Here is a 12,439-nt window from a genome sequence, read left to right as displayed (position 1 = left end):
GTGAAGTTGAGGACACCATCCACTATGTTCTCTATTACCCAATTTATGATGAGATCGGGGGGAAACACTGAAGATAGATAAACTTAAGGGGTCGGATGTAGAACATTTGACTTATCTTCTTGCAGATGCAATTCCACATGTTAGCTGTCACGTTGCTACTTGGGCTGTGCTTTATTTTAAACTCAGAAAGATATTTATATGCTCTAAAGTGTAGCATTGGTTTTAGCTCAGCTTAAGTGATGTAACGTCTTGGTACATTGCATTTCTCCTTTTACGTTATGCTATGTTATGACCTGTGGTCATGACAATAAATGTATTACTTACTAATCTCTCTGTCTGTCTGTCTAAGTCACTCGGAGCACTTTGGTTGAAAAGCAGTATATACAAATTTGCAGTTTGCTGTACTAGTTGTCGTTGAATGGTGGTGACTCTGAGGTCAGCAACAGAGTGCCTTGGGAGTTGGAAATAATCTCTCTCTGGCTTTCAAACTTATGTCATATTTATGAATTATATTGGTTAATGCGGCATGGTGAACTGGTATTTCTTTGGTGTGTTTTAAAGTCATGGAGCTTTCTGTCCTAAAAGACAGCCTATAAATGGTTTAATAACATTAACTAAATTTAAGCCTTGCTTGTGAGAAAATGTCCTTTGACTGGAACAATATCAGGTGTGTCAGCAGAGGGAAGCAGCAACAGCAGCAGCATAGAAAATCCTCCAGTATAGGGGTTCCCAGTCTGTGGTCCATGGACCACTGGTGGTCTGCAGTGGTTCTGCAGGTGGCCCATGGGGGTGGAGGGGAAATAACATAATCATAATATAATATAACCACTATCTCTGTTTTTGCCTTCTGGAGATGCCTTGTTCACATGTTCGTATTGTGAGTAACTGGAGTATCAATTACTCTCTTTTTTAAAATCCCAACACTGGAGCATGGCTGGGAAAATACCAGTTTACTCCCTGTGATACCTGATCCAATGGCTTGGGGAGTGTGTGTGTGTGTGTGTGTGTGTGTGTGTGTGTGTGTGTGTGTGTGTGTGTGTGTTTTGTAAGGCTGCCTGTGGTTTTCACTCATGAGCATGTGGAGGTGGAAGACCTTTTACAGAAGATGCCATAATATGTGGGTCACATAAAGATATCTGACAAGCTCAGACGGCTGTGTGATTACCTTGCTACAAGTCACCTTAGCGAACCTGCTCCTTGCATTAATTCAGTGTTCATGACCATTTGAAATGGGTCACTGGGCCAGTTTTCCACTGAGTCGCCAGGGAGAGCAGGAGCATTTAAATGCTGCGTTTGGAATCCACTTAATTACATCTCGGGGAATTAGGCCTGTTCTGGATGAAGGCTACTTCTGAATGAGTGCATGAATAATCATAATATACACTTGACACTGAGCTATGTTTAGTACACGAATCGCTTCCAAGAAGGTGGCTGACATCCAGACGAACACTGCACTCGGGCAACGAACAAAGACACACACGTGTGAAGTGTGTCTAAGAAGGCATCTCAGAAGGTCACGTAGCTGAGTGGATCCTCAGAGCTGTGCAATCTCTTGTGGTCTTGATCAGGGGTGTCATGGTGGGGGGACGCACAGGGACGGAGCACTGGTACATCTCGGCTTCTCTGGCTGTTGGGGTGGACACATGGCCATAGGGGCCGTCATGGAGAGCGCCTGCACTTCTGAATTGGCAACAACATCACTGGTCTTGATCCGCTTGTGCAGCAAGGATGCTGTATTTTCTCACCAAGAACCCACAGGTTATCCATCCATATTGATCACAAACATTGACATTTTTGGAAATCGGGTATAGATTATATCCTCTACACACAGCTTTTTGCTCTCACCTGCTGTTCCCAGCTTGGCCCAACAGTAATATGTTTCAATCAATCAATCTTTATTACAGTCTCAGACCAGTACAAGGTAAACGGAGAATGTAACAGGTAATATTAAAAGCAATTAAATGCAGTCAAAAATGATAGAATCTGTGCCTATTAGCATAAAGACTGTAACACTACTATGAAAGGTGATCAGTTTCTCTTCCGCACAGCATAAAACAAGTGTGGCTATTTTTACCAGGCAAAGATGGGAAGCTCTGACTTGACCTCTCCTACCTGAAACAGAACAATTGCCTTGACAAACTGAGCTGGGGACAAAATCCTCCCACAGAGAGCAAAGAGAGAGCCTTTTCCTTCACTGCTGAGTCTTTCTGCTTGTTTCCTGCATCTGCCCCTCCTGGAGGATGTGAATGTTTGGTGATATAATCAAAAATGCCAGGACATGAGTCAAAAGCTTACAAGAAACAATCTAGATAGACCATACCTTAGGATGTTATTCCTAGATATTTTTAGACTTTAAAAAAAAAAAACCCTGATTGTTTCTGAAAGCCTCCCTTCTTCTGCCCTCCCTGGTATGCTTCCCTTCAAAGCCTAGGTTAAAAGATACTTCTGTATGGCCGCCTTCGGACGTAACACCAAACTGGAGGAAAACGTGCCAAAGGTTTGTGTTTGTGGTCATTCGAATGCATGAAACTGCAGTTTCGTCACCCAACCACATGTCAGTTTGCAACTCCAAATCTGAATTTGAACCTTCAGTTTGTAGTGAAGGTTCCAAAGGGCCATTGTTTTCCCCCCCAAATCTGCCACCACTGTAACCCGGGTATTGTGCTGTGACTACTCCCGAAACCATAGAAAGGGCAGCTTAGAGCAGTCCAGAAGGTCAGCACTATGCTGGCCACACATCTTGCTGGCTGCCTCTCATTGCTGTTGACCTGCCCTCTGCTGTCTCTACCCTCGTCTTGCTATTGCCTGGCAACATGGACGCCAGGTCCTTGGGAAGGACTCGATGTCTGGATAAAACAAACCAGTCAATAACACCTGTCTGACTGTGTAAACAAGAAATAATAATAGTAATAATTTTTTAAAATGAGGCTTCTTTGGGCCTTTAAAAATAATTAATTCATGCGATGGGTGCGTTATCTGATACTTTGCTGTCAAGTTTCAGTCTGGTGGATGCGGGAGCAAAAGGAGGAGCAGGAAATATTTGGGGGGGAATACCTACTACCCCTTGGAGTCATCCTTGATAGGGCAACATTCAAAGATGTGATCCTCCCACCTACGATCTGACGTGGAGCAGTCTAGTCTACCTTCTCAGAATGCTTCCACCATCTCATTTCCAAAATGCCAAAACAACATCTTTCCCCTGCTGGTTTTGTTTTAATAGCAAATAATAAAGAATCTGGAGTCAGGATAACCTTGCCCTCCCTGGAATCTATGACCCGAAGCACCTGCTTTATAACATTGACACACATCCAGGAGAGAGAATTATGGCTGTGCACATGCTTGAAATGCAGATCCATCCGGTGCATTTAATTTCGGGTTCCTAACAGAAGCATCTCCCAAACCATCGTGGCTTGTATGAATATTTATAGCTGCCAAACACCACTGCAAGCCTTCATGCTGGGCCCTGGGAGCCGAATGGAGCCTGATCATTAATGAAGTGTTAATTGGAGAGTCTCTGGGCCTGCATATTGACGAGGATTTTAATTGCAGCAATAATGAGTGTTGCACAGTTGTACAAAAGCAACGTCATAGGCTCAAAGGTGGAAAGGCTGGTACGGTCCAGCGTGTGGATAGGATATGGTATTCAGCATCCCAGTGCTACCTTGGGGATGTCGTGCACCAGATGCGAGTTGTGGGAGAAAAGAAGAGGGCTGCCTTGGTCAAAAGTCTTCTTAATGCAGAACAGGAATAATATAATCTAGAAAAACAGATACATATATATATATACACACACACACTAACTGAAGGCCTGTCAAAAATGACAGTGAGATTACAGGGAACAGTTGTTGGCTTCATGTATAACCTTTCTCCTTCTCTGCTTACATTAGTCTCCTCACGTTAGTAGGTGAGGCTGGCCCAGGTTTACCCATACAGGCTGACTGAGCTTTGTGGCCATACAGGGATTTGAACTCGGGTCTCCCCACTCCTAGTCCCACATGCTAACCACTACACCACACGGACTCTCAGATTGCTCTGCTGTAGTTGCCGGGCACCGAGTACCCCAAGAGGACCCCCTAAGAGGATCCCAAGACCTTACCTTCCACGTAAAGTGAAGCGTTCTTGCTCGTGGCTGTGCCCAGGTGGTTCTTGGCCACGCAGTTATACACCCCCTCGTCCGACTTCCCCTTCTTCTGGTTGAGGCGGAGGAAGAAGAGGGACCCATCCAATAGCAGAGTGTGCTGGGAGGTGGCATCGTCCTTGCTGGTTTTCACGTACTCTCCGTTACGATACCACTCAATCACGGGCTCAGGGTTCCCTGAGGCTCGGCACTTCAGGGTGGCAGGCTGGTCCCAGCGGACCACAAGGTCAGAGGGGTGATCGATGATTTGTGGCACAAGCTCCTCTGAGCGAGACCTTGAGCCTGGGGAAACATAACAAAGAAGAAAAGCCTTCAGCGGTAAACCTTGACATGGGTTTAAATGCTGTTTGTTTCTAGTTGAATTTTTTCAGTTTCAATCCGTGTATGTTTTATTTTATGGTGTTTTTTTTACTCTGTGAGCAGCCCGGATCACAACGGTGACAGAGTCGCCATACGAATACAGTCATTTATTATCACCCCGCTGCTTTCCTGCTGACTGAGCAAAGAGGTGCCTTTTAAAAGTGGTGATTCTCTTTATTTAGCTGCATGAGGAGAGCAGCTGGCCCTATCCACCCCCAGCACAGCATCCCTCCAGTGGATGTTGCTGGGGTCTAACTTATGTTTCTTTTTTAGATGGTGAGCCCTTTGGGGACAGGGAGCCATCTTATTTACTTACTTGCTTGCTTACTTACTTACTTCAATATAAACTGCTTTGGGAGCTTTTGTTGAAAAGCGGTATATAAATATTCATCGTATTTGCATCATCATTATTGTTGATGTTATTAATTCAGCAAATCTTCATTCCCCCACCCCAATTCCTTCGCACGCACGCCCCCCCCTGCCTTTCCACACCAAAATAACCATGTACACCACTCTGAGCTCCTCGGAGGAAAAGCAGGATATAAATGTAAATAATAAACAAACTCTGCATGGGACTGCTTGCTACCAAGGCTTTGGGTATACTTTGAACTTCTTTTTTTAATATATTATTCCAGTGGTTCCCTCCCTGGGTTCCTCCAGATGAGGCTGAATCACAACTCCCATCATCCCTAGCCACAGTAAATTGTAGCTGGGAATGTGCTACATGTACTAAGGTGCTACGAACACTGAAGGTGCCATAGAGGTGCCGCTTCCATTAACAATATCTGGATGAGGCTATTCCCCTTGGGGATATGGATGCTCGTGGCTCTGTCTGCCTGCTGGCATCTCCAGGTAGGCTTGGGAAGACGCCTGCCTGAAACCTTGGAGAACCACTGCCAGCCAGTGTAGACAGTGCTGAGCTGGATGGACCAATGGTCTGACTCAGTACAACGTGCACCCAGGAATGTACCATTGTATGGTACGCTTTTCATCTTATAAATCTTACTGTAGTACATTCACTTGTGCATATTTTTTCAGTATCTTACTATAGACCAGTGCATTCACTGTTCCCTCTAACAGGGATTCCCAGATGCTGTTGACTACAACTCCCAGAATCCCCAACTGCGATGGCTTTTTTGGGGATTCTGGGAGTTGTAGTCAACCACATCTGGGAATCCCTGATAGAGGGAACACTGGACCAGTGGTTCCCAAGCTGAGTCCCTCCAGATGTTGCTGAACTACAACTCCCATCATTCCCAGTAACTGGGGGTGATGGGAGTTGTAGTTCGGCAATATCTGGAGGGACCCAGGCCGGGAACCACTGCTGTAGACAATACTCATCCTACTTGGATGCACATGATTCTATCTGCGTTCCACCCCTTCGAGGTTTCCGCCACTGACTCGGTATAAGGCAGCTTCCTATGTCCCTGCTGATCCACAAGCCAGACAATTCAGCTCACGGCAGAAACAACAACAATGCATGGCCATTCTCTCAGAGTTTCCTGTGCAAAACTTCCTAACATTGTCCCTTCAGAGGGCATGGAAAGTCATGGCCTTCCAGCCACAATGAATGGAATCTGCAGACCAGACCAGTGCCGGGTGGGGCGGGGGGTGGGGGTGGGTGTCCCTAGGCACCCTGCCAAAAAATGCAGGCAAAATATTTCAACAGAATCTCAAAAATCTGGGCTTCAGATTCCATCCTCACCCTCCAACCGTCCTTATTTGCCAGGAACAATCTCCCATCTCCCTCCCTCTGGGTGATCCCTTTGGAAATGGTTTAGGATGCTTGGGTTTAGGTTCCTTCCACTGTGTTCGTAAACTGATCATAAAAAAAGGGAAACTGCTTTGGCCAATTTACTAGCATACCCTGTTTCAGAAGCCGACGCACAGCTGCTGCTACAGTGTTCCTACTAAGGAGCACACACAAGTTGTTTTTATGTCTGCTCAGTCAGTTTTAGATCCCGCTCAGGCTGAATCAGGAAGGCCCCACTCTGAATGCACATGCAAACACACTGCCTTGATACTGCTGCCCAGAACAAAACTCATTCCGCACACAGATGAATATTTTTTTAGAGAGAAACACTGTTCTGCGGCACAGCAAGAATGAACATCTAGGGTTGCCAAGTGTTCAGTTGGCCCCTGTGGCTATGCCTTTAACAGCAGCAGTTAGTATTTTATAACACACTGAGATGAGCTTTCAGCAAGCCAAATAATTTGGACACGGGCCGAATTGGATTGATAACCAATTCAGTCCTGGTTATCCATCTTGATTAAATGCTGGTTAACTGGGACGGTTTGACCAGGATTGCCCTGAAATCCTGGGTTCTCACAAGCATTGTCTGGTGGCTATAGGCCACCTCCAGCCTCAAGGGCAAGATCCTCTGAATACCAGTTGCATGTGAGTAACAGCAGGAGTGAGGGCATGTTCTAACCTCTTGCCTGTGGGCTTCTCAAAGGCATCTAGGATGCTGGGCTAGATAGGTCTTGGGCCTGATCCAGCAGGGCTGTTCTTATGTTCTTATGTAAGCAGCTCCACAGGGCTTACTAATCCTGATTAACCTTTTAACCAGGATCCTTGTGATCGTGTGAACCCAGCCTAGGTAAGCTATGGCCGTTCTGAGGCCTGGTCTACTCACTCAACAGAATAACACTCACATCAAACTATAGAGTGGCACTGCCACGTTGGATGTTCTTCCATGGCGGAAAAGGCCATGGAAGCAGAAGCTAAGCAGTTCAAGATCTGGTCAATACCTGGAAGGGAGATTTCCTGGAAACTGCAGGTATGTTACTTTGAGTTTTATTATGTGGCGGGCAGGGGGGAAGTGGGATATAAACCTATCCAGTAAAAAGTAGCCTATCCACAGTTCCCAGATTCTAGGGCAGTTCACACAACCATAAACAGGTAGGAGTTGAATTCTGTCCAGTTTTGGGAGGGGCATGCTCTCATTTTCCATCAGTCTTTATAATGAGACCAGCATAAAGTAAAAGCATGTAACAGCTGATATTAAAAGCAATTAAAAGCAGTTTAAAATGATGGAGTCTATGCCTATTAGCATAAAGACTGTGAGGTTACTATAAAATCACTATAAGGTTACTGTAAGGCTAAAATCTATTAGTTAACTGTAAAAAGCAGTAAAGGAAATGTAAAATTACTAGAACAGTAGCATGAGGACTATAGAGGCAGTAGGGCTAAAATCTATAAGATGCTTTTAAAAGTTGCATGCTATAACATTGCTGCAATGCTAAAATCTGCAAGAGAGTGTCTATAAAATATTAAAAGATAAACGGAGACAATAAAAGCAGTAGGGCTGAATAATGGAAGAATTATTCTGTACGCTGACGTACAGAACTTGGCAAGAAAGTTCAGGGTCCTATCTAAGTCAGTTTGGCCTCCTGTGTCAATTATATACTGTTTGATAAGTGTTCTGGCCCACTCATAACCCAAGGAAAGTAGGTGGGAAGGGCAGAGTCCCAGTAAGGATTGTTTTGCAAATAGAGATCACTTCTGTGTGGATTGGAAGCCATCTACCAATATTGAAGGGGAGCACACACAACTCCCAAACCTGGGTAGAACCCAGTTTTTGATTTTGTGAATGACCTCTATTCCTCCTCCCAACGGATAGAGGGACAGAGGTCATTCACAAAATCAAAAACTGGGTTCTACCCGAGTTTGGGAGTTGTATGTGCTCCCAATTTTCGGTTCTGTGGAAGCAAGGTAAGAGGAAAACCTGAGTAGAAGTGATTGTGTGGAAGCAAGGTAGGAAAGAAAGCTACCCAGGTTTTCCTCTGACTTTGCTTCCACACAATCACTTCTACCCAGGTTTTCCGCTTACCTAGCTTCCACACCAGTAAAAATTGGGAGCACACACAACTCCCAAACCCGGGTAAAACACAGTTTTTGATTGTGGGGGTGGCCTCATAGTCTCAGCCTGTAGCTGAGTATGGACAACCAGACTCTGGCCTCCACTTTCACCAGGTCTGCTTCCAATCGTAGACCGGCATTAGAGACACAACGAAGGATTTTGCAATCTTGTGTTAGATTAAAAATGAGACGGAAGGCAGGGAATTTGATTGTCTGTCAGGCCCCATTTGGGTAGGATGAGCATTCTGTCCCCAGCTTCGGCATGAGGTAGCAGAGTTGCACTTAGGTAATTCTGGAGCCTGGACCTAAAAGCCTTTGGAGCTGCCCCCTCCCCACCACTGGAGGCCCCCCCTCCCGCTGCATGTTAAACATCATCCCCCTATATATACACACACACCATGACAAACCCAGTATTTTTAACATGTGGGGTATATATTTATGCAAATATGCAGTAGCAGAAACATTTCAACACGCAACTTAACATATTCCCACCCCACATTTTTCTTTCCCTCCACTCCCCCCTCTGTCTCTAAACACTCAGCACAGGTCATAATCACACTTGGCCACCCGGCACAGTGGAGGCCAGCAGCAACCACACCACCCAGGACAGACTAAAGAGGATTTAGGGGCCCCCAGGAGGTGTGGAGACCCTGGACCTCAGCCCCAAAGTCCAGGGGTAAGAGCGCCACTGTGAGGTAGGCAGAAAAATCATCCTACCCAATCATCCTACCCTCATCTCCGACCCACTTTATGGTCATTTTCTATTTAGCAAGTTCAGAGAGTTGCTATTTAGAGAGTTCAGGGCAAGATTTGAACTCAGTGGGCCTCCTGCCTGAGTACACATCACACATAGGAGTGGGCTGCACATTTGATTTCTGGAAAAAAATACATAGAGATGTGTGTGTGTTCGCATGCGCACAGACACACACACACAAAACCCTCTGATGACCTTATGTACAAGGTTACATCCTCTTCATGTTTTTGAGTTTACCATTTTTAGGCCCCATGTTAAAAAAAAAAAAAAGCAGGAGAAAATCTAAGGAATGTGCTATTGCTCCACTGGATCCCAATGACATGTGCAAAAGTTAACACCTTGGCGGCAGAAATGTTCGCGTCTTGAGCGCTCCGGCTCCCACATCTCATTGCTGGGGAAATGTGATCCTTTCTCCCATGAGCAACTTGATGAGGCTGTACAATCAGGACAAAATCCACAGTCCCGCCCGCCTCTTTCAGCCCAGACTTCAGCATATTGGAGTGGAGTCGCATTGATTTGACTGCTGTCTTAAGTATGCTAAGAACAGCAGACCCCAATGCCTTCCTTCTCACTGGGGAATCTGCCCTCGGATTCTAAACCCTATTGGCCGCACAAGGAAGAGATTCGTCCAGTCTGTTCACTCACCTTCCAGCAGGAGAGATGCCGCTGCCCAGATCAACAGCCTCTGCAGTGCCACTTGCATGCCTGACATACTCGTCTAGCTGCTGGAACGGCTGCTTTGGAGAACGATGTGCCTAAAGTGATTGACTGGACCGCAGTCACTTTCCCCTCTTTCCCGCTGGTCAGTGCCACAAGGACGTTCTCTCTCTCTCTCTCTCTCTCTCTCTCTCTCTCTCTCTCTCTCTTCTAATACACACACACAAGTTTTTCAGCTCCGAAAATTCTGTCAAGTTAGTTCCAATCCATCCCACTGGGTAGCAGCATGCATTTTCCTGGACTGTTCTCAGGATATGGGAAGGGCTAGGTGTGAATTCAGCTGCATCCTTTCCTCCAACTTCAGTGTGGAAGTACAGCTGCTTTAGGCACTCACGTCCTCCTCACAAAGAAAGGGAGTGCACTTCCTCCTCCCTCACAGGAGGGCTGGAATCCGGCCCCTCCAACGCCTAGAGAAAAAAGTCCCCTTCTGCGGAATTCCGCCCTCTCTATTCCCTGCTCCCTCCCTGCTTCCCTTCCTTCAATTATATCTGTTTCACTTCTTGCTTGTACATATAGACAATGCTCTGGAAATCGGGAGGTTTCTCCAGTATAAAAGAATGAGAGTGGGGGCCATGAGGTTTTATTTAGCTCTCCGGGAAGGGATAAGGTTTAAAAACAGAATAAACAACGTCCAAAGAGAAATTGGCAGGGTTGGCGGGAATCATGCCTTCCAAAAACTGAAATAATCTGTATCCTTGTTTTGTGGTAAGTAAAGAAAAGATTCATGGTGCAGTAGTTGCAGCTAGTCTACAAGATGGCAAAAGCCATTTCCATGATGCCAAGCAAGGAGCCGGTTGGGACGACAGGGACAAACAGCATCTGAGGCCCAAACTGGGGAGTCCCCACATGATAGGTAAAGGAAGATGGCAGCCAGCAGTGCAGTGGCCAGCCAAGGTTCCAGTACTGCCATCAACAGCTCCCAGCCCTACTCCTCCATAGAAGGGCCTCCAAGGGCCTGAATGCCTTCCCAGCATGCTTTGTGCTGCCAGTAGACTGGGAAAGCACCATGACATCAGTGGTTGCTCTCCTGTTGGCAACACAGGAGGCAGATGCAGCCTTGCCGAAGCTGCTTCAGCTTCAGGAGCATAGAGTGGGCTTTGGAGGCTAGTGCGTCCTTTGCCAATGGCCACTCTGGCTGCAGCTCTCTATGGCTACTGTGTGGTTATGGGTGTGGAACATTCCGTTAGCCCAGGAAGCAGCAGTGGGCGGGTTCTTACGATAAAAAGATCAGGTAGGTGGACTCTCCTTTCCTTCCCACTCAGTTAGAACCTGGGAACAAAAGCTGGGTAACTTTACCAGGAGCAACGTGAGCTGGAGGGAAATTCTGAGGATCATGCAAATCTGGGTAGTGACCTCCCACCCCCATGATTTTGACAATTGCGTGAACCAGCCTACTATCTCCAGTGCCTGCACTGGCTGACTTCTGATGGTGACTCTGCCCAAAGGTGGGGCAGCTCCACTGGAAAAATCCCCAAAGTGGTAGGTAGGTAAGTAGCCTACCTACCTACCACTTTGGGGATGTAGGCAGGGAGAGAGAGAGAGAGAGAGAGAGAGAGAGAGAGAGAGAGAGAGAGAGAATGGCTCCCTTTCCCTGAAAGGCTCACAATCTAAAAAGGAAACATAAGCTAGACACCAGCAGCAGCCACTGGAGGGATGTTGGAGCTGGTAGCAAGCATGACTTGTCCCCTTAGCTAAGCAGGGTCCACCCTGGTTGCATTTGAATCGGAGACTTGATGTGTGAGCACTGTAAGATATTCCCCTTAGGGGATGGAACCACTGTTCTGGGAAGAGCATCTAGGTCCCAAGTTCCCTTCCTGGTAGCATCTCCAAGATAGGGCTGAGAGAGATTCCTGCCTGCAGCCTTAGAGAAGCCGCTGCCAGTCTGTGTCAACAATACTGAGCTAGATAGACCAAAGGTCTGACTCAGTATATGGCAGCTTCCTATGTTCCTATGATGCTGTGCTAGGGATGGATAGGGCCAGTTGCTCGCTTCTTGCTAAATAAAGAGAATCACCCCTTTTAAAAGGTGCCTCTGTTCTTTTAGCAGGGGAATGTTTGCCACCACCCCTTTAAACTGCGCGCACACACACCCAATACCACCTCAGAGCTGCTTTTCAGTGTGTCCCCTCCATTCCAGAAGCACCCTGCCATGTGGCATGAAGGGGCTGATGTCTGAGAAGCATGTGTCCAAAACCCCCTTGGACTCATTGAATTCAGCCTGTGGTTCTTCCTATCCCGGCCGCAATGCCTTCCCTTCTTCAGGACACGGATAATTACACCTTGTGATCCTACGACACTTTGAAAACAGTCGGCCAAGAGCGTGTGGCTGAACAATTGTAGGATGTTGCACAAGGTTCAGAAAGCGCCACGCACGATAGACCGAACTAAAAATATATGTAAGAAGAAGCAGTTCAGACCACACAAGGTCAGATTCGGAGAAGCATGCTGCATTCTGGGACAAAGGTCGGAACTAGACATTTTCTCAGCAAATGTGTCACCCCACTTGTGGTGTGGGAAACAGCAGGGCAGTCTGGCACCTCTGTGTTTACATGGGAATGATTTCTTGAAGATATGCTCTAGATAGGACATCCAAAACAAAAACTTAAGT

At 46.5% G+C, this 12,439-nt stretch overlaps 1 protein-coding gene across 1 annotated transcript in view; it reads right to left on the bottom strand.

Annotated features, from left to right (window-relative positions):
* Positions 1-10,118, bottom strand: part of ROBO4 (roundabout guidance receptor 4) — a 59,328-nt gene extending 49,210 nt beyond the window's left edge. Inside the window, exons 1-2 of the mRNA XM_053268997.1 lie at positions 9,760-10,118; positions 4,097-4,420 (exon numbers count right to left, since the gene is read on the bottom strand). Of these exons, the coding sequence (XP_053124972.1) occupies positions 4,097-4,420; positions 9,760-9,826 (391 nt within the window). The 5' untranslated portion in view covers positions 9,827-10,118. The remainder of the gene's footprint in view (positions 1-4,096; positions 4,421-9,759) is intronic.
* Between the last annotated feature and the right edge of the window lie 2,321 nt (positions 10,119-12,439).

Source organism: Hemicordylus capensis, chromosome 8 (assembly GCF_027244095.1).
Source record: "Hemicordylus capensis ecotype Gifberg chromosome 8, rHemCap1.1.pri, whole genome shotgun sequence".
Lineage (NCBI taxonomy): Eukaryota > Metazoa > Chordata > Lepidosauria > Squamata > Cordylidae > Hemicordylus > Hemicordylus capensis.
This window is presented reverse-complemented; position numbering and strand designations above follow the sequence as displayed.